Below are 25,967 nucleotides of genomic sequence, written 5' to 3'. Positions count from 1 at the left end.
ATTGATTTTTGGCTAATGTATGCAGCAAAGTAGAAAATCAAAAAAATGCATCTCTTGGCTGCCTTCATCAGGATACAGCAGTGAATAAATCCATGTTTAGGGAGGGAGAGAAGGAGGAAACAGTGATATGTGCCATCAGCCAGTGCTGCTAAATCCAAATATGTCTGCTCTGCAGGCCCAGTTGTGGTGTTGCCAGACATTGTTTGGTGATTCTACTTCATGTTAAAAACGCAGTTGATCACAGGTGCCAATTTGTAGTTGATGTAGGTAAATATGGAGGATTTAGTTTGTTTCCATTTTGCACTTGAACCAAATGGAATTCGAGTATCGGGTAACAAAGCTCTACAGCTCCATGGTCAAAACTTCAGAGAGTGGTCAGGTTTACTTTCTGTCTCTTTTCTTTACCCTTTTTTTATATCAGGGGAAGCTCGTTTGGGACAAATTCAAAACACAGTGACATGTGTTGATGGATGACATTGACATACAGGGGTGGTATATGAAAATATCAGTAAGCAGCATGTCAAAGGTTACTCAAAAGTTAGACTTTTGATCGATCAAATAGAAACAGCTACAGGCAAGCTCGCGGCTCTGTCAGGCTTTAATTAGGCCCAGCCGTTCTTTGAGCTAAATGTGAAAGTAACCATGCTAGCATGCTCAGCATAACGATGGTAACAAATATAATGTTTACCGAGTCTATCATCTTAGTTTACCATGCTATCATTTGGTAATTAGCACAAAAAAGTGCAGCTGAGGCTGATGGGAATGTCATTACTTTTTGCAGGTATTTGGTCATAAACCAAAGTATTGGATATAACACAATTTTGACCTGATGAAGGGGCTTGATCAACAGTCAGGGAACCATGAATGTCTTTACAGAATTTCATGGCAAGTTATCCATTAATTGTTGAGATTTTTTAATCTGGACCAACAAGGTGCGGACCAACCCACTGACGTTGCCATCCATACAGCCGGGCTGCTAAAAATGGGATGTCTAAATGGACTTCATCAGCCTCCACAATCCGTACAGATTGCTTCAAACGGTTTCAAGAGCTGGACACTTAACCAAAAATTAAGGCAACGGGATTGCACAAATGGTACCTGTCAAACTGGTTTACCAAAGCGGCTCAAACAACACATGCGGTAAGGGTTTGGATAGCTCAAAGGGCTACAACCACTAATGGAAGAGTGTGGTTTAAAGGCAGGGGTGGAAGAGTGTAAGAAAAATCGATACACTTGAGTATCGCAGTATTTTATTTTGCAATACTGTATCGATTTTCAAATTGACAATATCGATTTTTTTATAAGACAGTGGTTCACGTTTATGTTGTGTTTAAACCCCCTACCGCTAGATGGCTATGCTGAGACGCACCACTAGTGTCCTTGCCTAACAGTGCCTAGCAGTACCTGACTTTTTGCTAGAAGCTAACAATGTAGCTATGGCTGAACTTTGGCCTACTATTACTACCTTTGGACTACTAGCATATAAAAATTAGCTCACTAAGAACCTGTGAACCACAATCCCAAACTGGCATTTTGATTTTCTGTGTACTGAATTGTTTACCTAAAGTAAACTTCTTTGACTTTTATGAACATAATGTCTTTTTTAAATATTAGTTTCTCTAAAATTATACTTAAAAAAAAAATCCCAATATGTCGCCTTACGTACGGTATCGAAATATATTGCAATATATTGAATCGTGACCTATGTATCGTGATACGTATCGTATCGCCAGATTCTTGCCAATACACAGCCCTAATGGCTGAGATCTGGCCCAGCTCTGCACAATATCAAGGTTAAGTTGGCACACTTGCAGCCAGATTGCAATGTCTTCTTCACGGTTATTGCATGGCAGAATATCGGCCAAAAGTAAGTAATAATGTGGGTCAGTTCTGGGCTTCCCTAATGAGCTTTCTGGGTGGTTTCATCACAATCTCTCTGTCGATGACAGATGTCAGCTGTCGTGCGTGAATGCCACCTCAATTCAGCAACAGCCGGCTTCACACTCAGTTACAAATCTTCGCGCTTGGCAGATATGATCCAACTTGTTTATGATTCAAACTGGCAATCTTCCAGTCACAGGCCTTGATCTGTAACTGTTTTGCCAAGGCGAAGAGAAAGACTTAGAAAGTCTTAGAAAAAGCTTAGGTTCAAGTTAGGACAAGCATCTGCCGTGCTTAAGGGTCCTGAGAAACCATACTAGCTACTGGGACTACTGGTGTTTCACAGTCTCTCTGAAGGAAACAAATGCGAGTGTGAGTTTGGAAAAGTTGATAACTAGAATCCTTCCGTTATAAAAACCCCAATCCTTGGTTAAACACTTAAAACGTAAGCATGTGGTGAACAACTTTTACAGAAATGTGTTCACCATTAAAGCTCTCTAAGTGCTGGTTATCATAAACTAAACACACCTCATGCAGTTAACAGTGTTTGGAAACATTACTGTAATGCTTTTTTCCTGTCTCCCTGCCAGTCTCTGGCATTCGGCCTATTGATAATATGACAGGGTTGGTGGAGACGGCTGTGGGAGGGGGTGGTTGGGGGTTTACAGTGTTGATTCAGCTCAGTTAGCCTAGTTTCCTGCTTGCATTCTAATTACTCTGTACTCAGAATGCCTCAAACTGATGTGATAAATAGCAGCCAGCCCAATTGGATGCAATGTCACGAAACACATCAGGGATGGATACTCCCGACTTGTTAAAAGTTGCAGATTATTCCGAAGCCCTTTCTGGCACGACTCTGCTTTACTCTCTTCTCGTTTCTGCATGGTCAGTCTCTAATCCTGTTTAGGTCCATTTCAACTCCTCTGTCGTCCTCTCTGTCACGTCTGAACTCTCACCTGACTTGTGTTGTTCATCTCAGTACCTCAATGTCTTTACCGGCTCTTTGGTTCTTCTCCTGTCCTAAGATATCTTCAGGTTTAAGAAAGACGACATGTCATTTTTGTTATTGCTGCCTGGATTTTAATTTGATATAATATATGAAACAAATGACCCAATCATCCACTATCCACAAATAAACTATAAATTGACATAAAGAAATAATCATAGGAAATGAAACGACCAAGGGACCGCACAGCGGTATCGACGTTGGTTCCTGCTGTCCAGGCTAGCATGCTCAGTTGCTTAAGGGCTTATTCAGGCGGCCTGCTAACATTTGTCCCTGTGAACATATCTATGATTTTTGATTCTTGTGTAAATTTGTGTGACAAAGGCTTTAAAAATAAAACCTCCAATGGATACATTAAAAGTCAATACAGTGTTTCCTACACGAAAAAACATGGTGAGGGTAATGCTAGTAGGCTAATGATATACCTAGCTTTTTTTTAGGTCTGTTTTGTTGGTTGGTGTTATATTTTTCTTATATCATAAATAATACAGCACAGCACTATGTTGATATATTTGCAGTCCATATGTAGCAGAACATTTTCAAACATTTAAAAAAGGAATAGAAATTTAAACTTTGTCAGCCTGAGCGATGGCTTCTTCAACCAAAGAACTGACCAATTTCTCCACTGACAGTAGCCTCAATAAACCAGCAGGCAGTGCACTGGCAAAGAAAATGTGTTTTCAATAATTGCATGACTTTTTCTTGAAGTAAAGTCTTTCAATCCCATTATGTCCATTACTGTCCCTGTACACAGCCGCACGCAACAGATTGAAAGGCATTTTGTCACAACGTGACGCATGTTTTAGAAGAGTGGGTATAACAGAAAAAAAGTAAATTGCACCACTTGACATCTCAAAATAATGGAATTCACTGACATTTACAGATTGATTTATTGAAAGTGTGTCCACGTTTTGGATCTTTCCTTTAAAAAAACGGAAGGACATTTTCATGGAACATTAACCACTTTATAGAACAAGTCCAGTTTGATTTAACAAAGCTAATGTGATGGGAGAAGGAAGAGCAGTGTTTTGCATATCACTGTGAAGTCTCGTAGCTGTTGGAATGTTTGATGGTTCACTTCAATTGGGGGACAACATGCAAAAAGAATCTACGACGACGAAGCTCACTCAGGACCTATTGGTTTGCAATATTTTCATACATTTGCAAGTTATGAGCTTTGTTTTGGAATTATTATTTCAAGAGCGCGTTCCAGCTGTCATTAAATCATGTAAAAACATATGTTAACTGGATTTAAAAATTGCAATGCTCCATAATTTGAATACTGTAAGACTTCTCAAGGATCTAGCTGTACTTATTATTTCTGTCTCTGGGATGTTGAGTGGCCTAGGGTCACACCAGAGGACCTACCCCCCTCAGAGTTTCATTTCAGCCACAGTAGGATGCCACGGTGTACAGTATATACACAACAAACTGATTGAACTTCCTCCTCTGCTGTCTCCCTGCCCTCCTTCCTCTTCTCCTCCTCTGCCTCACGTCTGATGTCTTTTCCTTTTCACTACCCTTTCTTTTTTCATCTCTCTCCTGCTGCTTTCTCTTATCTCTGTAACTCTATTTTCTTTGTCTGACTTTTACTTTTTTCCCTCGTTCTCTGTCCCTAGCCAAGCCTAAGAACTCAGCCAACGTTGTGACCGTCCAGGCCGGGACCAAGTCGGTGGTGGTGGCCCAATGCGAGGCGGCGGAAGGCAAACCGGCAGCAACCATCAAGTGGCTGCCGTCGGTCGGAGGCAACCACTCAACCAGCACCACGAACGGGCCGGACGGCACGGTGACGGTGCGCAGCGAGTATCGGCTGGTTCCCACGCCGGCAGATAACGGCAGGGAAGTGACCTGCGTCGTTGACCAGAGGACCCAGCAGCAGCCGTGGGTTTACCCTGTTAAGCTCTCGGTGGAATGTAAGGAAGACACACATACACACTTTAATACTTTAACTTGTGTTCACATAATGATGTCTTCTCGAACATGGTCTCGCATTGCCAGACCCTTCTCCACAGCGCTGCGGAGGAGGGTCTCGCTAGTCCACACAGCATTCCGGGATGGGAGAAAAACGGGCTCCGGTTTAATGGCATTTCTTTAAAACCAATCACAGTCGGACGCAGCAACGGTGCCTCTGTAACATAGCCTCGGGAAGGAACTTGTTTTGGTGGAACTTGTGAACGTTCAAAAGGTATTTTAGTCGTGCGACAGAAAACTCAGATTTGACCGATACTCTAGCAAGCTGTCTCGATTTACCCTGCAGAGCACCGAGGAGCAGTTACTGTAGTCCTCGTGAATCGACCGGAGTTTAGAATGCCAACACAAAGAAAGATGAATGTGAAGGACATCCGGCCGAAAATGAGGGACATCTGTCGGCACCGGAACTATCCTGTAAATGGAACGTCGTCGATATAGACTATCTTGAACATAAATAAAGCATACTACAATGTGCCATGGGTCCAAGTAAGAATACAAATAACTTGGCTGGATCCAACTGCCAACACCTTTAGACACAGATCAGTGCCTTGCCAGGGCCTGTAGGCCTTCACTTTGGCAGACACCTGCAGACATTTCACCACTAATCTATTGACATTACACAGACTGCCAAATATAAAAACAATTAGCCCACATTTATATCAAAGCTGTGAGACAGTAATGATGAGGAAATGATACTTTAATGTTAGTGTGCAGCACTTTCTCCCTCCCTCTTTCTAAAACACTTCCAAGTCACTTCTCTCATGATCTAAATAACAAAAAACATCTGGTCTATTTGCTGTAACATCTGAGAACACATTTTCAGTTTTGCATAGTTTAAAAACTGTGGGTGTTACACAGGAATACAAATAAACCCTACTCTTCATTTGTTGTAAAAGTCAGTGTTTCTATAATGCATGGTTGTGTAAAGGTCCCGGTGCATACAGTATGTAACAACTAGTGCAGAGAGTCTGATTGCAATTTGAATGTACATGGTAATGGAGGACAAATGTCCTCTCTCTGTCTTCATGTACTTTGCATTTGATTTATTATTGGGGCAGGTCATTATGCAATTGGCTGCCGGGTCTTTTTGTGAGGAAACCACCCCCTAAAACCAACTGTGCCTTGGCTATAGTTGTTTTAAACCTTTACTTTAACCTATATTATGCTTACCACATTAACCCTTGTCCAATTAACGAATAACTAATACATATTTTAATAAACAAATTACGTGGCATACATACATTACAGTCAACCTACCATTATGACATTTCATCTACCTTTCATTTTTGTTAAAGTCATCCTTCACCGATTAGTCTTACAACCTCATCCTTCAAGGTCTGTGTGTTTTCCACCGTTTCTCCTTAGTTGTTATTTTTTAAGCAGATTGTGACAAATGAATCCAGAATTTTCTAATTGCATACAATTTAAGGACAGACCACACAATTTTCCACCTGAGCCCAAACTTTAAGAACAGCTCTTTAAAGGAAATTGCACAAAATGTTGGCACTCAAGTAGTGTAAAAAACTACTAATGCTCATGTTTATACACACACACACACACACACACACACACACACACAGACACACTGCTTTCATGTAATCCATTAATTTTCATAGGATTAAAATATTAGCGCGTTTCAGCGTGGCTTCACAAATTTTAGGGATGCTGACAGCATCGTTGAGCTGTAAGACAAACATGTTTGTACTTATAAAGACACTCACTTCTTAGTCTCTAAACCTAACTTGAACCTAATTTTCACTTTAAAACCAACCTTTAATCAAGGTGAAGAACGGCAAAAATGTCTTCTCTCTGATACTTGGTCCTCACAAAGATAGAAGTGCCGGAGCACACACACTTACACACTGCGACTCCTCAGTGTGTATGTGTTAGTTTAGTGATGGTGTGAGGGATCATGTCTCCTGTCTGCTGTGTAACTCGGATCAGCTTTTATAGGTCAACGCTCTCTAGGAGAACCACAGACACACACATCATCACACCACACACTTACCCTCCCACACACTGTCCTGTCCTCACACTCCTCTCTCTCTGTCTCTCTCTCCCTCTCTGTTTTTCCCTTCTCAGAGAGCGAGAGATTGACAGAGAGCTAAGCTTTTCTGTTCTGCGGGTTTTAACTTCATACACACATCACTTTGGTTTGCCTTCACTGTAAAATAAGATTCTTATGAGAGTGACGCTAACTGATTTTCTCATCCTCCCAGTGTGAGAAGAAAATCTCTTTAAGGTAGTGAGTTTTTTTTTTTTTTTTAACTAAGGATATAGCACAGCTTTCTCACATCACCATACACACAGGGCATACCATCCCTTTTCTGTCTTGCATGGAGGTTTTGTTTGTGACGCAACTTTTTGACACGGATAATAAAACAATAAGAGATTCATGAAGACAGTCTGATGGCATTGTGTTGATGATTAATCCTCTAACCCCCTCTGACAGTGCACCGCGCACCACATGTTACGAAAAGACGCTTGTGGCTTGGACCCAAAGGTCATCATGAACCGCACAAATTGGTGCAAAGAGTCAAGTAAATATATATGTATAAGTATGTATGTCTGCTGATCCTTAAAAAAGGTTAAACAGTCTTTTAAAATGTAGGTTCATAAAGTGGCTTTATGTTCTAAGTTTCAAGTCCAAGGCCCTGAAGGCAACAGGATTTAGGAAGTACCATAAACAAATAACATCAATGAAGGTATTCTTTAGCCAAATTCAATAAAAAATCACATTTATATCGAATGTGCTGTGTGCCATATCTGTTTTTATTTTTTCTTTCATATCAAGTAATTTATGAAGTCATGAAAATCATCTATTTTCCTGAACCCCATGATTCATAAAGCGAGCTCCCCCTTAGCTCCAGGAGAGAAAAACAAGACATTGGCATCGGACACAGTGCGCTGTGTTGTGGGGCGGATCTGTGAACTCTGAGCAAACCTGAGCAGAAAATCTGGAAAAAAAAACGTTACGAATCTCAGTTTCATTGATAGGTGATGAAATAATAAATAAATCAACTCTCTCTCTTTCTCTCTCTGTCTTTCAGTCCCCCCCTCTGTGTCCATAGAGGGCTACGACAACAACTGGTACGTCGGCCGTTCGGGCGCCGCGCTGGTCTGCATGGCCAACGGCAACCCTCCGCCCACCATTGTCACCTGGACCGCGTAAGAATCCCACTCCGTCCGTCTGTACATGTTGATGCGTCTCCCTCCACCTCCCTCGGAGAGAGCGACAGAGTTTCTAATTGTTGCTGTAATCGCGACAGAAGCCTTCCTCTTTAAGGATCATTTCTTAGTGGTTTTTGATAGGGAAACACATGCTGTTCCCATGTCTGTGCTTTAGCTCACATCAGTGCTGTCTTTGAATCTAAGTCATTAACCGCCTCTTTATTTTTTCCTTGTTTTTCATGTCTCTATCTTTCCCCCCATCTTTCTCCCTTTCTTCTTTTTCTCTCCTCTCCTCCTCTCCCTCTCTCTTATCGATTTGTCTTTTTGATATTATTTTGCTTCATCTCATTTTGTCCACTGACTCAAAACATATGATCTCCTCACTGCTTTTTCCTCCCTCCCTCTGTCCTCTTTCTTATCTATTCCTATTCCTCTGTTATCCCTCATTTTTCCTGTCCTTTTCTATCTCCCCATCCATCTTCTCCACCACTTACCCCTCCTGTATTCCTTCCTTACTTCCTTACTTCCTTACTTCCTTCCTGTCCCTCCTGCTACCTTCTCCCCAGGGCGTCCGGTGCTCTGCCAGACTCGGTGGAGGTGAGCGGCAACAAGTTGATGGTGAGGAAGGTGGACGACGCCGTCAACACCACTTTCATCTGCGAGGTCAAGAACAAGCACGGGGCCAGCAAATTCCAGATCACCACCATCGTCATCGGTGAGTCCGTAAAACTAAACGCAACACACACGCGCACATACGTGCTGCACGTGTGTGGAAGTGTGCACAACACAGATGCACACAACATAGACTACAGTACAGTACAGATGCATGTATATTTTATATTGCAAATATGATGAACACAGCACAGGTGACAAGGCACAACATCCCATCAGACACAATGGGACAATTTTTTCAAATACACACACACACACACAACACACACACTGAGAATCACACCAGCTGGTTCTACTACCATACATTATCCCGTGCACAGGTGTACGTGTACACGTGTACAGTCTGTTGTGTGCGTCTTGACACGTCCACACTCAAACACTCAGATAGACGTTTGCATGCACATACAGGCCACATCCCTCCTCAGACATGCAGATACACTTGCACACATGCATGCACAGAAACCTATATCTCTTTCTCTCTAACACACACATGCACACACACACACACACACACACACACACACACACACACATGCTGGGATCAGAGCTGATCTGAGAGCTGCAGGGATGCTGGTCTCTCTCAATCTTCACATTGGATTTTTCTCCGTCTCTTCCTCCTTGCTGGCCGGCTTTCAGCAAAGCGCGGCAGAGGCTTTTGATTGACCTTACCCCACAGCAGGGCCAAATTGCAGGACAAGGGCCAACTCCAAATGTTTATAACTTTTAAGATCGAAAACCACTCTCTCGAAACTGGGATCTATACGGCCAAGCTGCGACTGGGAAACTGTAGCTCTGCTGGACGTAAATCAAATGTGAGTGGTGGTTTATGAGTCTGAGAGTAGGCCCTCGTTGCAGCGTTCTGGCCCTGTAGTGGACACGACACTGTTGGGATTGTTGAAGGGTTTTTAAATTCTTCCAAGGGGTTCAAGTTGGTGTGAGCCAGTTTGCCCAGGTTTGTTTTTCTTTGTTTTTCTTCCTTGTTTTCCCTTCTTTGGATCCACTATTTTCTTTCATAGCAACTAACACCTCTTAAGCACGAGTTTCTTCTTTTACGTTTTCTCTCCCCTTCTGTCTGGTACGAGTATGACAGTTGTGTCTGCATGCACTCTTGATCATTCTGCTGGGTCTTTTGACATTTGATAGTCCGGTGATTCGGCTGCTGTTGCCGCAGTGTTCGGTCGGGTTTTTATTTTTTTTTTTGTCTTTCCCTTTGACGCTTTCACACATTGATCCGACACACACATACACCTGCACTCGCAAGCACACACACAAACCCAGGAACATGTGCGCATGCTGACATGCCTCACAGCACATCAGCAGGTAGGCCTCGAAACCTGTAAGAGTGTACTTTTTTTAATCACTGTGTGTGTGTGTGTGTGTGTGTGTGTGTGTGTGTGTTTGTTTGTTTTTTTTTTTTTTTTTGTGTGTGTGTGTGTGTGTGTGTGTGTGTGTGTGTGTGTGTGTGTGTGTGTGTGTGTGTGTGTGTTTCCCACTGTGTTGCACTCCCCACTGTCTGCTTTAATGGTCAAAACGCTTTCCTTCCTTCTTCTATGTACAACTTTTTTTTTTTTGTGGAATTAATTGGAATAATCACCAATACTGAGTTTACAATGAAAAAAAAAAAACATCTACTCTTTTGCCAAAAGACAGCGAGAAAGCTACATTTAGAAAATCCGTGGGAAATCGGAGCTGGAGATTTGAATGGTCTCCTTTGAGAACAAAGATGCTTTGTAGCCAGGCAGTGTGTTGGGAGGGATGTGTGGGAGGTTCAGAAGTGGCTAAGCTGCTACTGTTCTCGCTGGAAGCGTAGCAATGTGACTGACTCAAAGTATCAGGGAGGGTACACTCCCTTCTAGCACACATACACACGTACATAAGCCTAACAACCTGAAATACTTTGCAGACACATGTAACATCTTCACACATTGCTCGCAAAGTACACACTCATGCTTTGAGCACTTTGAGTTTGGCACACAACACTTTTTTTCTACCTTTCCAAGTACCTGACATCAAGCCCAGACATTGTGATCCATCCTCCTCTGTGGTAGATGTGTCCTTGGTGTTCCACCACTGTCAAATAACTGGATGGGTATAAAGTAAGTTAGTGACTTAATCTCCCAGTTTAACACGTTTACTTATAGTTTGAGTGCCAGGACTTGAAGCTGGCGATGTGTGGGCTGACAGAGCGCTTTGCTGAGTGAACAAACAAGCAGCTTTTCTATACTGTTTTATTTTATTTTTTTATTTTTTTGCGTTTTAGCTGACACACTCATCCAAAGTGACTTCCCACGAGTACATCGGGGAATCGCTGTAATTGCTCAAGGACACTTTGACACAACTTGACTGATAAGAGTGACTTCAACTGGCTGTTGCAGTGAGTCAAAGCTGTGACCTGTATTTGTACATGGCAGCCTCTTCACCTAACCTGCCACCTGTTTGTTATTGGTAGAAATCCTCACTCTTTGCGTCTGTGCTGCTTTTAAATGCCAAAATTGTTATTTCAGCATTAATGTGATTCTTTAAAATATCAGCTTGACAAATCCTAGCTTTTGCTATTGATACATTTGCATGTCTGATTCAAGTTGGTGTCAAAGCGGGAAGGGAAACTATTATTTTAGGCTCTTGGACAATAAAAATGATTGCCCTGGGCTTAAGAATTAAACTAGCTTATCATTTAATTTGAGGAATATTTATTTATGTATATTTACAGGTGAGCTTTGAACTTAAAACCGTCAAACCTACACTCAAAAGCCTTAAAGCTTTAGTGCGTAACTTTTTTTATATTAATGAATGTCCGTTACATTCAAGCCATTGCCAAAGGAGTTGCTACCATCAGCTCCACACAACTCTCTCTGGATTTCTCAGTATGACTGTGTTCAGAAGATTGTGGCGACTTTCGCGCAAAGAAACTCGAGTGAAGATAATTACCTCTTCTGAAGAATGCATCAAGTTTTTTTAATCCTCCGTGTCCTCCTTGGCTGCAATCGCTGTGGAGGAGGGGTGGGAGTGGTGCGTGGTCACTGAAGGCTTGTATCATGTGGACGCGCCAACAGTTTTGTTGTCATTACTTAGAATTCCTCATTGGGGCGACAGGAACTACGCACCATAGCTTTAACCACTACAGCATTGGGTCAGATATGTAGCCCAATAATACAACCTTAGACTATGAATGCTATGCTAGGAGGAATTGCACAGTGAATTGTACATGCTAATCATCATCAACTTTTTATTCCAGACTCAAGGTCCATTTAAAAGACACAGACATGACATACAGCATACCTTAAAAAGAAATAGAAACATATACAAAGAAATAAAAACCAGAAGAAACAACAAATACTACATTTCTATAAAAGACACTTATACCAGTGTTTCCATAGTGATGATTGGTATCGTATGGCACTAAACCTAGGATTTACTAATAGCATAACAATGCTATTTTGGGAGATGTTCAGGCGACAAATGAATTTGTAGATGAGACTCCACAACAATGCCTGGAAGGTGCTGACCCCTGCATTACAGAACAGGTCACTTGCACTAGAACACCTGGGTTTGTTGAGCAGTATCTTCATACAGTCATTATAAGCAACCTTGTGCTTCTACATGCTTGCCTTTTTTAACTTAGTCCATAAGGGAGCAGTATACAGAGGAGTGCAATAAGCTTTAAACAGACTCATTTTGATAATGTGTCTATTCCTATACAAATAAACATAAACATTTTATAAAAAAAAATAAACCTTAACCACTACACCATAGAGTCATAGTCCTTTTCAAGACCATGTGAATACCTACTAGCATCAAAGATATACATACATATTCCACCTTAACGACACACCTTAAAACATGGCTGTCCGATAACTATACCTGCACACATTAATGTTTCAGATGCGATGTGGGTTAGATGTGACATAGTCATTGTTGCTGCCATTCCATCTCTGCTGCCTGCCTCCATGTTATGTCTTGTATATGCTTTCAATGTGGCCTCTTTGACTATTCTCCTTTCTTTTGTCTCCTTTGTATTGTCTTCATTGCATGGACTGCTTCAATGCCTTTGTGATCATCTGTGCTTGCTTGCTTGTTTGTGTGCCACTTGTTTGGAGGTCTTAATTCTTTTTGCTTAGGCCTGTTGTCATTATAGATGTAATGTATTTTAATTTGTTAACCATTGCATTTTAGGATGCCTATTGTCAGCTGGCCAGGGACTACAGCTGGAAATTAGCCGTAGAGGCTAAAGCTGCTCCTTTTACTCTACAGTGAATTAAGGGGGACTGTCCACGACATTGTAAACTAATAAACTAAACTAAACTAGCATCGCAAACGGACAGTGAATAAACTCCTAATTGTGGCGACAGCCGGTGAATCATGACCTATAATGAGAGCTTCCCTCAAGATGAATTGGGCCACCAGCTCAAACCCCCCGGGCCAGTCATCAGAACCCCAGCCCGATGACTATTTAGATTATTCTTCTTTTGCTTCAGCCCAAGTCTGAAGGCAGCCCACCAGGGAAACTCCCAACACTCCAGATGGCCAGTCTGCCACTGGTAGTGAATCACAAAACAACTACATCATTAGATTCACCTTTCTAAAACGCAATTATAGGCACGACTCATTCTGCAACATGTCAGTTACTAATTAAAGCACACACCAGCAGTTAAACCACTGAACCCACTGAACGAATTAATCATATACCTGTCTGTCTGTCGGTCTGTCTTTCTGTCTGTCTGTCTACAAAGTTCTTTAAGTCTCTAACAGAAAGTGAATGTTTTTATAATTTGAAAGAAACCAAATGAAATTGTGCAAATAAGCTCTTAAACCAAACTCTAGCAATTGAATTGCTGAACCAACTTAACATTTGGAATAGTTTATTATTATCATGATCAGCATGCAGGGGCGTTTATAGGACTTGAGGACCTTCGGGGCTTAGCCCGGACCCATTAAAACAAACTAAATGTAATGCACGCAGAGCAGATCACAACAACCCAGCTTGTTAATAGCCAGTGTATGTTCATTTCAGCCGCCCAGTTTGATGATGTTAGTTAGATGGCACATACATTTGGCCTAATCACAGCTGGCCAGGCAACTCAAAGGCAAACGTTTTGTTTCCAGATTTGTGGGGCTACACATGATGTGGGGGGTGTGGGGGTCCTCCCCCAGAACATTCACTTAATTTCCTGAATTCTGGTGAACTTTCATGCACCTATTTCTACCTTTTTTTGCATCAATTTATGCTGGAAATATCTTTATTTATGTAAAGGGAAACCTAGGTGACAAATCAAAATATAAAAACATAATGGAATATAATGCGGTAAGGCTCTCAGGCATTCTGTATTTCCTTTCAAATATTTATTCTCCTGTAGATTAACTTTTCTCATTTAATGTTATCTCTGCTGAGTCAACACACATCTAGGCCTAATTTACTCTTCCCTCCTCTTTTGCGTCTTTTGTTGATGGAGTAACCTCTTTAAATGTGCATGTGGCACTTAAATAATGTGAATGATACATTAATTAATTTTGATCAGTTAATAAACCCCTGGACTGTAATATTTCAGACGTGTTTCAGCTTATACTCAAAACATTCTGCACATTAAAAATATAACTCATCCCATCTGTGTTCTCTGGCTTTGGAGGAGTTTTGATATTTTGAGAAAAATAAAGTTATCATATTACGTATAGTATAAAGTCACAATATTTCCAGAAATAATCCACCTGCACCATAGTCTGCTGTACATTACGTGATTGCTCTGCTGAGACGGTAGATCTCAGACCTTCTGACAGACACATAGAGCCCCGTTTGAGACTCTGGTGTCTGAATGTTTAGGGAAGTGGCTGAACACTGCTTCACATCGGAGGTGGAAAACCCAAACTACGGCAAAACTACATAGAGTGCGACACATCTGCTGCAGCATGCCCACAGCACAGCGCGTCCATTATGATTACCTAAAGCTTCACAGACCACGGAAGCCCGCGGCTCATCTCTATTTTTACAGCGAGAGTGGACACAAAGTGAAGCATGGGTCTGCTTCAGAGCTCCGTGTGTTTGAGCCTGAACCATAGACCGTAAGCGTCACGTCACGGAAACTTCAAACAAAATGTAGCAATATGATTGCGCACCTGAACCTTTGTGTTGCCTGCACATACATAGGACAGCATGGCACAGTAAATGCTGTTTACCTTGATAACATGTTGGAGGCAACAAGTACACGTTGCAACTTTTCTTCTTCCTTTAATCGAAACAGCTCCGTTCCTCGCTCTAAAATCGTCAAATTAAAAATCCTCTGTAGACAAAATGAAACTGTAACTGTTATATCGTCTCATGTTTGACTATACACCACTGACCTTGGTGAACCTGTATTGCATTTCCCACAGCTGGTTCACAATAAAAGCCTCCCCGTGGTCCAATAATGAAATCTTCTTGGTGCTTGGAGTTCAACACAGCAAGACATTTTGAGATGGTTCTTGTTCTCTCGTCACCTGCAGTACCATGCATGTATTGGGCCAATTAGTTCAACACAAGACACAGCTTTGGCCTGAGCTGACCTTTTTACAGAGCAGGCTGATCATATCAATATTATCTTCTCCTGTGAGGTTGCAGACAAAATGCCTAATAATTAGCATGGCTCTGTATGCCACGTTGCGGCTAAACCGTGCTATAACGAGAATTTGAGATTAGTTTGTTGTGACTGTAGTTGATTCAGTGATGGAGTACCCGTGATTCGACTTGGACTCGTCCACTAATGACTTGGACTAGGACGCAAGGATTAATGAAGTCGGACTTGCGCATTAAAAAAATAGGACTCAGAAGTTTCTGACTATTTGTATGTGTAACAGGCAGTGGTGGCGTACTCGAGTCTGACTCGAGTCACTATTCTTTGGACTCGTGACTCGACTCTGACCCGAACTCAGGTATCGGTGACTCGAAATCGACTCAGAGTCTTTTTGGTGAAATGGACTTGGACTAGGACTCGAACACTGGGGACTCGAGACTTGACTCGGACTCGACAGTAGGTGACTTGACTACAACACTGTTGATTACAGCTTTATTTTTTTATTTTGGAGTGCAGTTACAGTAGCGTGGAAGTTATCATCATCATAGAAAGCTGTTTTCTGAAGGTTTCACTGACTCCGACATGGCTTGACGTCTTACCTTAACACAGTGCCTTCGGTAAAAACCAAAACCATACCATGTCTTCGGATCACAGTGATCCTGCTTTTGTTCACTTAACATCTGTGTTTCCTAAAGGAAAAACGATCACAAGTAAACCACTTTTCATTAACTGTAGTGATAGAATCCAGCTCTCAGCATGAGATCTAAACTGTCAGGCGTGGAAGGTTCCGGCTCTTAATAATGTAACAGTTAATACCCCGGCACTTTGTGTACACGGGCCCAGCACACCCCGCTAATGTCCCTGCTGAGAACTGTTAACAGCTCCTCTCTGTTCTGTTAAATGGTAGATGAAAGCACAGTGCTGTCTGGCTTTTCTGCTGCCGTCAAGCAGCTATCACGTGACGTTATTTCTCTTCAGCCCCCACCAGGGCCACGACTTAAAGGAGGAAAAGATGTGGGGTTGTGTGAGAAAGAAAGGAAGGGGTGAAGAGAGGTGAGACAGGAGGAAGAAGAGACTGAAGTGGAGAGGTAGTGGATTTTGAGGCATTTTGGGACGCACACACACACACACACACAGACACACACACACACACAGAGACACACATCTACACACAGTCTTTCTCTCTCATGTTCCCTGGGCTCTTAGGAGTAAACGCTTCTGTAAGACAGCTTGAGAATTTTTTCTTAAGTGTTTTGCTGACAAGAGTGAAATGTGTACAGCAGCCCCCTTAGCCCCCCCACACACACACACACACACACACACACCCTTCCATCCGTTCACATGCACATGATGCCAGCTATGCATGGCTTGCTTGGTTGCCACGGTGCCAGCTGGATCTGCCCAGCACACCGTTCACTGAGAGAGAGAGAGAGAGAGAGAGAGAGAGAGAGAGGATGTTGGCAGAAAAAAGAGTAGAGGATGGGAGTGGATTTGAGGTGGGGTGGCCAGCAGAAAAAAAGATTGCAGAAGGGCTGAAAACTGAGATAAAGGCAATACTTAGTGTTGGGGGGTGGAGAGGGTGAAAAAATGGATGGAGATGGTAGAGGTAGAGGTAGCAGCAGGAGGAGAGCGTCAGGAAAGTCCTCTAAAAACTCTCATGACTTCTGGTCCAGTTTGAAAGAGCAAACTGGCAGCAGGCTGTGACCTCCGCTGTCCTCTACCTCTCCACTCATCACTCTATTCCCTCCCCCCCCCATACATCCAGCCCTTTCATGGGGAGTCCAGCTGGCACTGGGCTGGGGGCTGTTGTTGTCGTTCAAATACATACACACTCACACACACACACACACACACACACACACACACACACACACACACTCGTACACAGTCACATCTGAGGGGACCAGTGGAGAAGCATTTCCTGGATTGCCTGCGGCAAGCGAGATAGCTGGCCAGCGGAAAGGCACATATTCATTTTGCAGATACACACGCACACACACACGCACACACATACATATACACACAATGTTACACGCAGTGTTTCACACATGCACACATGAACAAATTGGACCATGCAGCTTTGTGCATAAAATAATCAGATGATGTAGTCATTGGGGGGGAAAACGGCACTGACTCTCTCGGACATAAACCCTGAGCCAACCCCTGCAGAGGCTTAATGAAACTCACATACTGTATGCAGACACACACACACACACACACCGGGTTGCGTGATAGTGGAATAGTTGTAACAGTATAATATTTTCTAAATGTCAAATAGAGTACATTACTCTGCAAACTTTTCAAAAAAACTCACGGAAATCTTTTAAACTGACCGTTGTCGATCTGAACTAAATACAGATACAGCAACTTCATGGCATATTTCTCGCTTAAAATGCTTTTAGAAACACGCTACGTGAACTCTGTTACAGGATCCTACCCAGTTCTGCTAATTACATACAGGTTGAGCCAGCCATACAATTCTTTCTCACTCAATCTTTCTCATACACACATGTAAAGTACAGACATAAACCCTAACTGCCATGTCTCGGCAGCTTATTGGGGGCTTCCTGTATATATGATGTGTTGCTACAGTAACAGACAGGAAATGGCCTCCTGTTTAGACTACCAGTCACATCCCATCTAATCTTCACGTCTTGATGGAGCTGATTTAGTTTCGTCTAGTGTGCGCTCCAGGCCACAACGCTGTAGCATCTGATTTAGTGAAATGCAGGGTAAGAAAAAAAAAAAGAGCAAGCGACCTCCTGCTGAACATCTCGTGGACGTTAAGTGGGGTTCTGGTTTATTCTTGGCTCAATTTGATGGGCTTGGATTTTAATATCTTCACACTGCCAAAAATGCAACACAACAGATGTCTAACCAGAGAAACTCTGTTTACAGTATTAACACAAATCATAAAATCCACTGAGAAGACAAACGGTGGTGGTATTTTTTAACTGAATTAATGCTGTTTGCTTGATTTTGTCTGGAGATTCTCACAGGATCAATTAGCCGTGTGATTTTGAAGCCTTGCCGTTTTGTGTTTTTACCTTATTATGATTACTACCTGTGTTCGGCTCGCCTGCCCGGGCTCGCACGCTTACAGTTGTTATTCATCAAAGCTGGAGGCTGGGTTCTGCGAAGCGGCTAAAAACCAACAGTGTTGTCAGAGACTTCACTACAATCCAGCATGCTGCGTCTGTGTGGGGTTATTAACAAACGTGTTGCTCCGAATAACATTTTGTGATGAAACACCACACAGGGAGAGGTGGTTAGTGTCAGGAATAGTTTTTTTTTTTTTTTTTGGCTGTGACAAATTCTTGAAAATAAGTAAATTGGATCCACCGGTAAACCGCCAGGAGCACATTTGTTTATGGGTGAACCAAATTAAAGTTGTCACAATTAAAATCGCTACGTTTCAGATTTTAGCTGATAGGAGAGATTGAGGTGCAGATGGTTGAAAAGTTTGAGGACAATAATATTGACTTTCTACTCACTACAAAAAAAAGATTTTAATTGAAAAATATCAGAACGGTGTTGAGTTGAGGTGGTGAATGTTTAATACTTTTAATAATAACAAATATAATTCCCATAGTGTAGACTAGGGTAGACAAATCTTTTTTTTAATTTCATTGTGATTTCAGTCTGTTTAATTACTGATCTACTTATCAGTTGTGTAACTCGGGCAGCTCGGGGAGAATCCAAATTTTGGCAGAAACACCCGGAGGGGAAGATTTCATCCGGATGAGTTTTATTTCCACAGCAGAGTGATTTCCCAGTGAAGTTCATCCCCCCCGAAAATGAGAAACAAGAAAGTGAGGGAAGGGGGGCTCTGTCTGTTTTCTCTGACAATCAAGAAACAAAAGCTGGGGAAATCTGATGGAAACTTTCGAGAAATCACAGAAAACGCTCCGCTGTTGCCCCCTCAGTGTGACTGTTGGGGCCGCGGCCGTGCAGGGGTAAAGTCTGTCAGGGAGATAAGAGCTGAGGAGAGCCTCCAGGCTACGGCTTATCACACACACACACACACACACACACACACACACACACACACACACACACACACGCACACGCACATGGGTGGGGGCGGGTGTAAAGCCATCCACGTAGATTGATTTGAGGTGGGGGGGAGGCTTATATCTGACCTCAGTATCAGCAGGTGCCCGGCAGCAGTGACTTCAGTCTATTTATCTGTCTCCCAGCAGGATGACCGTCCAGTCAACAGATTACCGCCACCAGTGCGGGGCTCAGAAAGAAAAAAATTAAATAAAGCTGTCTGTATGTAACATTTCCACTGGCTCATATTTGGGGTCCATGACTAGAACTCATTCAGGATCTCAGAAAGAGACTGACCCAGAGGCAATTAGAGGGAAACGCTGCGGTGTTTGTAACGGTGTTTGTACTTATCGAGCAGCGGTAGAAAATAATCATCCCATCTCCAGTTGTGTGATTTTTTTTTTTTTTTGGTGGTGGATGGCTGAGACTTCCTCTGTAGAGTGGAGCTGAGCACACAGGTTTGTTGCATTATGGGTAAAATATCAGCTGTGTTTCCAGTGGGCCTGCACGATTCGGGGGAAAAATATGAATCACAATTTTTTTTTTGCTTAGAATTGATATCACGATTCTCTGCCACGATTTTTTTCTCACGAAGTGTAATGTTTATTGCACACGCGAACCATGACAAAACAAAACAAATTGGCAGTACCAAACATAGATGGCACCTATAGCACATTGTGCATCACCACAAGCCTGTAAACATAGAGGCTTCAATGAATAAAGAACATGAAGTACACACTGGCCATTTAAGTACAGTAGGTTACCAAAACTAGTGACATATAACTAAATAACTAAATATGGCCCTGATACAGGCTCTATCTGAACTCCTTGAACATGTATTTACATAATTAAAACATGTTAATGTCAATGTCAAATGCTTTCAATAAATTAATTGAAGGAGAAAAAAAAAAAAATCAAAGTCATTTAAAAATTCAATCGTGAACAGGGGTGAATCGAGATCGCGATTTTAGAACGATTTATCGTGCAGGCCTAGTTCCCAGGCAGCATCAAGTAATGCCTTGAGTATTTTCAGGTGTTTGTTTCAATATCTTAACCCCATTTGACATTGCAGAGCGTGATAACTACTATTGAGATATAATTATACAGAGTTATACATTATTTCTGTTCAACTAAAACAGCCAGAAGGAGTCCCTGAGAATGAAACCCCCCAGTACTTCTTCTTTATTCTTAATCTTCTTTATTAAGATTTAATAATCATTCCGAGTAGAGATGTCATAGGGCCCAGATAACACTAAATGAAATAGACACAGTGCAGTTTAACCTCAGGACATGTCGGGTTTTCAGTACTGGATAACACGCTCTTTTTCTCATATTCACACAGTCACTCTGTCGTTCTTATAATTGTACATACATGGAGAAGCTAGAACAAGTTGCCCCCCCCCTCCCCAATGAAAGGCAGATTCGGCTCGGCGGGGTGGTTAACGATTGGGTGGGAGTGGACGTGCTACATGTGCTAGCAATTAAAATGTAAGCGATGTTTATTCTCATTTCTGGGGCAGTTCTGTATGCTCTTTAAATCCAAAGATTTTGTATATTGAATCAAAATGAGAATAAACACTAGTGCTCCAACAAGTGGGAGAAGCTACACCATAATAACAGCTGTAGCTAGAGCTGTAAATGTAGAGTTTATAATTCTCTGTTGTCGTATCTTTAAAAAGATTGATGAGATTTTTTTGATGAAGTGTTGACTGCATATTTGTCCTTGCTGTGTAGTACTGTCTGTGTGTGCGTGCATGCGTGCGTGCGTGTGCCTGTGTGTGCGTGTGTGTAATGTCTTTAACATTACATGATCTACAGTAGTACCCTGTCCCCTCAATGTGCAGTGCAAGTCACCTTCAGGGGAAGAATAGTAAATGTGTGTTAGGGACATTTCGAGTGGCCTGGTGGGGGAGAGAGAAGGTCTCATTATTGAAAGGTCAACAGCTCGGTCCCATCATCAGTCTGTGTGAGTGCACCAGCAGCCCTCACTGCAGCTCCACTCCCTCAGTATTTCTATAGTCAGTGCTAAAATGTCAAATTTGATCTCGTAGTTTTTTCCCATTCAAGATTCAATGCTGACTTTTCATGTTCGGGTGTTGTAAGAGAATGTGCCGTAAGTTCAGCAGAACATCTCGAAAACACACCGGGCCCATGCCACCAATATACAGTTTGTAAATTAGGCCAGCAAAAATAGTTACAGCATATACAAGAATATATTCCATGAAAAGTATTTAAAGGTCTGATCCAAACACTAACATTATTTGAGCTAATTGAGTGAAGTAGATTGGTATTTGGAGGAATTTCCTGTTCTGTGGGTTGTACATAAATTACACCTAATTAGGACTAGGCCTGTAATTGGCTTATAATACCAAATACTTCCATGGAACATAATAGCTGTACATTCGCAAAAGTGGCTGTGTGGTACAGGAACAAATTATAAATTAACAGAGGGGATTAGGCCTTTGGCACACTGAAAATGAACAAAAATAGGGATCAAGAGGTGAATACGGAGAAATGTGTAGGGTGATGACTGCACAGAATGAAAGTCTGGTTATTCCTACCCAAGTCTCTTTGCTAGATTATTTTCCGGGAAGCGAGCCAAAAGTTGGTGTTACATTCTCAGCCGGTGGCTGTTCCTTTTTTGTCCTTCAAGACAAAAGCAGTGATTTGTTAATTGAGCGAGACCTGCTTTCACAAGCCGACACAGAAGGTCTTCTCTTTTAAAAGTTACAGGTGCCATTTAGTTCATCAAGGACAATTCTTTTTTACACGCTTAAGAGGAGGCAGGCAAAACCCAACAAGAAGGTCTCAATCTGATAAAAACTAAACAAAGAGAGGTCTGCATCCTGTATTCTTTTTTGTTTGATAAAATGATATCACTGGACCCTGCTGGCAGTTAATGAACAGTTTTGAGGCTCAATGTGAGATAATGATAAGGGCTTTCTTGACATTAGTATTAGACATTAGACTGTATTGAAATCTGTGCAATGAATTGACACTGGGATGCCTTTGTTGTTTAAAGCTATAGTGCGAATTCCTCATGGGGTTTGTGCCGCCCCATGAGGAATTCTAAGTAATGACAACAAAACTGTCGGGCCCCCCCCCCCTCCTTACACGCATTTGCTAGTAGCCAAGGAGGACCGAGGAGGACACGGAGGATTAAAAAAACATGATGGACTCTTCAGAAGAGGTAATTATCTTCATTCGAGTTTCTGCGAGCGAAAGTCGCCGGACACCACAATCTTCTGAACATAGCCACACTGAGAAATCCAGAGAGAGTTGTGTGGAGCTGATGGTCTTAAAGTGCCCATATTATGAAAAAATCACTTTTTCTGGGATTTGGGGTGTTCTTTTGTGTCTCTGGTGCTTCCACACACATACAAACTTTGAAAAAAATCTATCCATGATGTTTTGAGTGAGATACGGTTTCTGAATGTGTCCTGCCTTCAGTCTCCTAGTGAGCTGTTCAAAATCGGCTCGGACTGTGACGTCACAGTCCGAAATGAGCTGGCTAACCACAACCGTTAGCTCGTTAGCATGCTAACCGTTAGCATTAGCATGCTAACGCTAGCATGCTACGTCGTTCTCAATAGCAAAGCACTGCTACAACACACACAAGTTCACCATAATCTACAAAAGAACTACTTACATGTGTGCCCTCATTTAGAAGTCTCCCAGCTAATCCTGCCTTGTAACTGACCAAAGTTGGAGAAACAGGCTTTCTTTTACTGTCTCTAGAGTTAGCTAGCTGACATGCTCTACATCTGAGCTACTGAGCATGTGCGAGTGCAATCAAAGATAGTACAGAAGAAGAAGATGAAAAGAGGTCTCACTCTGTAGCTAAAACAGAAACCAGGTGAAAAGAGGATCTGCAGCAGTGAGAGAGAGCTGTGCAGTACAACAAAAATATGGTGTTTTTTGAAAATTAAACCATGTAAACCTATTCTGGTACAACCTTAAAATACAGTTATGAACCTGAAAATGAGCATAATATGGGCGCTTTAATTAGCTTTGTAGCAAGTCATTTGGCAATGGCTTGAATGTTACGGACGTTTATTAATATCAAAAAGTTACGCACTAAAACTAGTCAGGAAATGAGCTTTAATATGTGATCCATGACCTCATATTTCACCACAGCGATCTCATTTAAAGGGCCCGCCGAAAGGTGTGATCTCCTGTCCAAAAATGTACCAAACTGGTCTGTGGTGTATTCGACTTCCCATCAACCAAACCTGGCCTCTACTTTGATATGGATCCATGTTGTCGAAACAGGATGCATTATTGATACGCCAGCAGAGTTGGAATAAGAGCAAAGAGGTCGAGAGGGTTGAGTATTGCGTGGTATATAGTCTAAATATTTTAAAGAGAGGTAGATGTTTCTCTACGTTTCTTGCCTAAATATTTTACATTTGGGGCCTGGGCGGGTTGATGCAGTCAAGATTTCAAAGGCGTTCCCTTTTACTGCTGCAGCCAGAAGAGAATGGTGAGCTCATTGATAGAGCTGCGCTGAGCCGAGCCACTGCTGGTTTCAATCAGGGAAGAGGCAGTGTGTGGGTGACCCATGAATGCACAAACGAACACGCGCCTACTCCTAGACGTGTCCAAGTACTGTATCCTACGGTGGCCGACAGGGGCAAATGCACTGCAATTGAATGAAACGCGCGCAAATAGACAATACACAAGCAAATTAGGAAAAGAAATGTCATTAATTTGACAACACATGCGCAGCATTTACACACAACCCAACCAATTACACAAACACGCTGCAAATATAATAAACGATGCAAAAAGAAAAGCACACAATGTCCGAAAACAAATGCAACAACAAAAAACGCTGCATCCAGATTACACAACGGAAGTTCTCCAGGCCTCTAGGGGGAGCGCTAAGTGGAACAGCTTGATTTTCGACCCCAGAGAGAGAGAGAGAGAGAGAGAGAGAGGGTCACGTTCAATCTCAGAACAGTGTGCACCATTGGGAAATGGTGTGCAACTGCTTTGAGATCATAGACTGTAAATATTAAGTCTATGTTTGAGATATGTTTTCTCTCGTTTGGTGGGCGTGTCTCTAGTTTATTGGCTCAGGTCACAGGTGATACTCAATCAGCAGAGACGTGTCTGTAAACGCGTGGTAATAAAACGGCAGAGCGCTCTCTCCCTGTGGGGTCGAAAATCAAGCTGTTTCACTTAGCGCTCCTGGAGAACTTCCGTTGTGTAAACTGGAGGCAGCGTTTTTCTGGTGCATTTGTTTTCAGGGATTGTGTGCTTTTCTTTTTGCATCGTTTCTGTATTTGCAGCGCGTTTGGGTATTTGGTTGTGTTGTGTGTATATGCAGCGCGTTTGCTAAATGCTGCGCATGTGTTGTTAAATGAATTTCTTAATTTGCTTGTGTTTTGTCTATTTGCATATGTTTAATAAAGTTGCAGTGCGTTTGCCCCTGTCGGTCACCGTAGTATCCACCTCCCCTCTGGGCTTCTTTCCAGTTCTTCGTTTCTTCTCTCTTTTCAGTACACTGTAGTTGTGGTTTTGCTGAATCCGCCATCCAAGTTCAAATTTCTTCAGCTGACTGGCTCCAGGCAGAATTACATGTAATAGTTCATTACACACATACAGGAAGACTGTATCTACTGCACATTACATACATCGAATAACATCTGTGCTCTCTGTACATACACGTGTTTTTTATTATGTGGTAGCAATGCATAAATCGCCTTGCTGCAATTTATATGCGCAAACACTGTGCCCATATCTGCCTCAGCACACATTTATTTGTTCTATGCACATTCAACTTTGGACCCATGCACAAGGCTCATTCTTCACAGGACTCGCAAGGTCAGATGTTAGTTGTGTTACCTGCAGTCAGAGCTTGGCGAGGGAGCGGTCCATGATTACCTCTGTGCTTCTGCTACTGCTCAGCCGCTTTTTTTTTTTTTTTTTTTTTTTTTTTTTTTTTTTTTTTTTTTTCTTCTCTCTCTCTCTCTCTCTCTCTCTCTCTCTCTCTCTTTTTCTTTCTTTTTAATGCACTACGTTCCCACAGCCAGGTACAGATACACAGTCATACAAATACACACTCACGAAATCCACACACATACTCACATAAGTACTTACATAAGCAGATACAGTGCATGAACGCAGACACACACAGTCTGCAACTCTATAGAGACAAACATGCATGCGCACACATACAAACACACGCAAAACATCCAATTTGTGTCGAGGGCTTAGTCACATTTCTCATTTCTCTCAGCAACTTCGAGCTATTCCCTTCTGGCCTGACACATCCGGAAACCTCAATAAACCGCCCATGTGTGTGTGTGTGTGTGTGTGTGTGTGTGTGTGTGTGTGTGTGTGTGTGTGTGTGTGTGTGTGTGTGTGTAGCGCGTGTGTGTATTGTGTGTGCATGTGTGTGTGTGTGTGTGTGTGTGTGCATGTCTGTGTATTTATTTGTGTGTGGTTTTTTTGTGTGTGTGTGCGTGCATGTGTGTAATAATAATAAAGCTTTATTGCAGACCCAAGTCCATATAGCACATAATACAGTATACATAGTATAAAAATATAAAAAGATACAACAATACATAATAATTACATATTAGCCTATAGCAATATAACAATAATACATAAAAATTGCATATTAACCTATAACATATACAGACTATTGCACCAATGCTGTCTTA

The 25,967-nt window shown here is 42.1% G+C and overlaps 1 protein-coding gene across 2 annotated transcripts in view; it reads left to right on the top strand.

Moving 5' to 3' along the window:
* The window catches only part of pvrl2l (PVR cell adhesion molecule related 2 like), a 326,286-nt gene that overhangs the window by 152,259 nt on the left and 148,060 nt on the right, over positions 1-25,967 (top strand). For both annotated transcript variants that reach the window (XM_039820448.1, XM_039820447.1), the window contains exons 4-6: positions 4,507-4,800; positions 7,909-8,026; positions 8,596-8,744. In XM_039820448.1, the coding sequence (XP_039676382.1) occupies positions 4,507-4,800; positions 7,909-8,026; positions 8,596-8,744 (561 nt within the window). The remainder of the gene's footprint in view (positions 1-4,506; positions 4,801-7,908; positions 8,027-8,595; positions 8,745-25,967) is intronic.

Source organism: Perca fluviatilis, chromosome 13, assembly GCF_010015445.1.
Source record: "Perca fluviatilis chromosome 13, GENO_Pfluv_1.0, whole genome shotgun sequence".
Taxonomy (NCBI): domain Eukaryota; kingdom Metazoa; phylum Chordata; class Actinopteri; order Perciformes; family Percidae; genus Perca; species Perca fluviatilis.
This window is presented reverse-complemented; position numbering and strand designations above follow the sequence as displayed.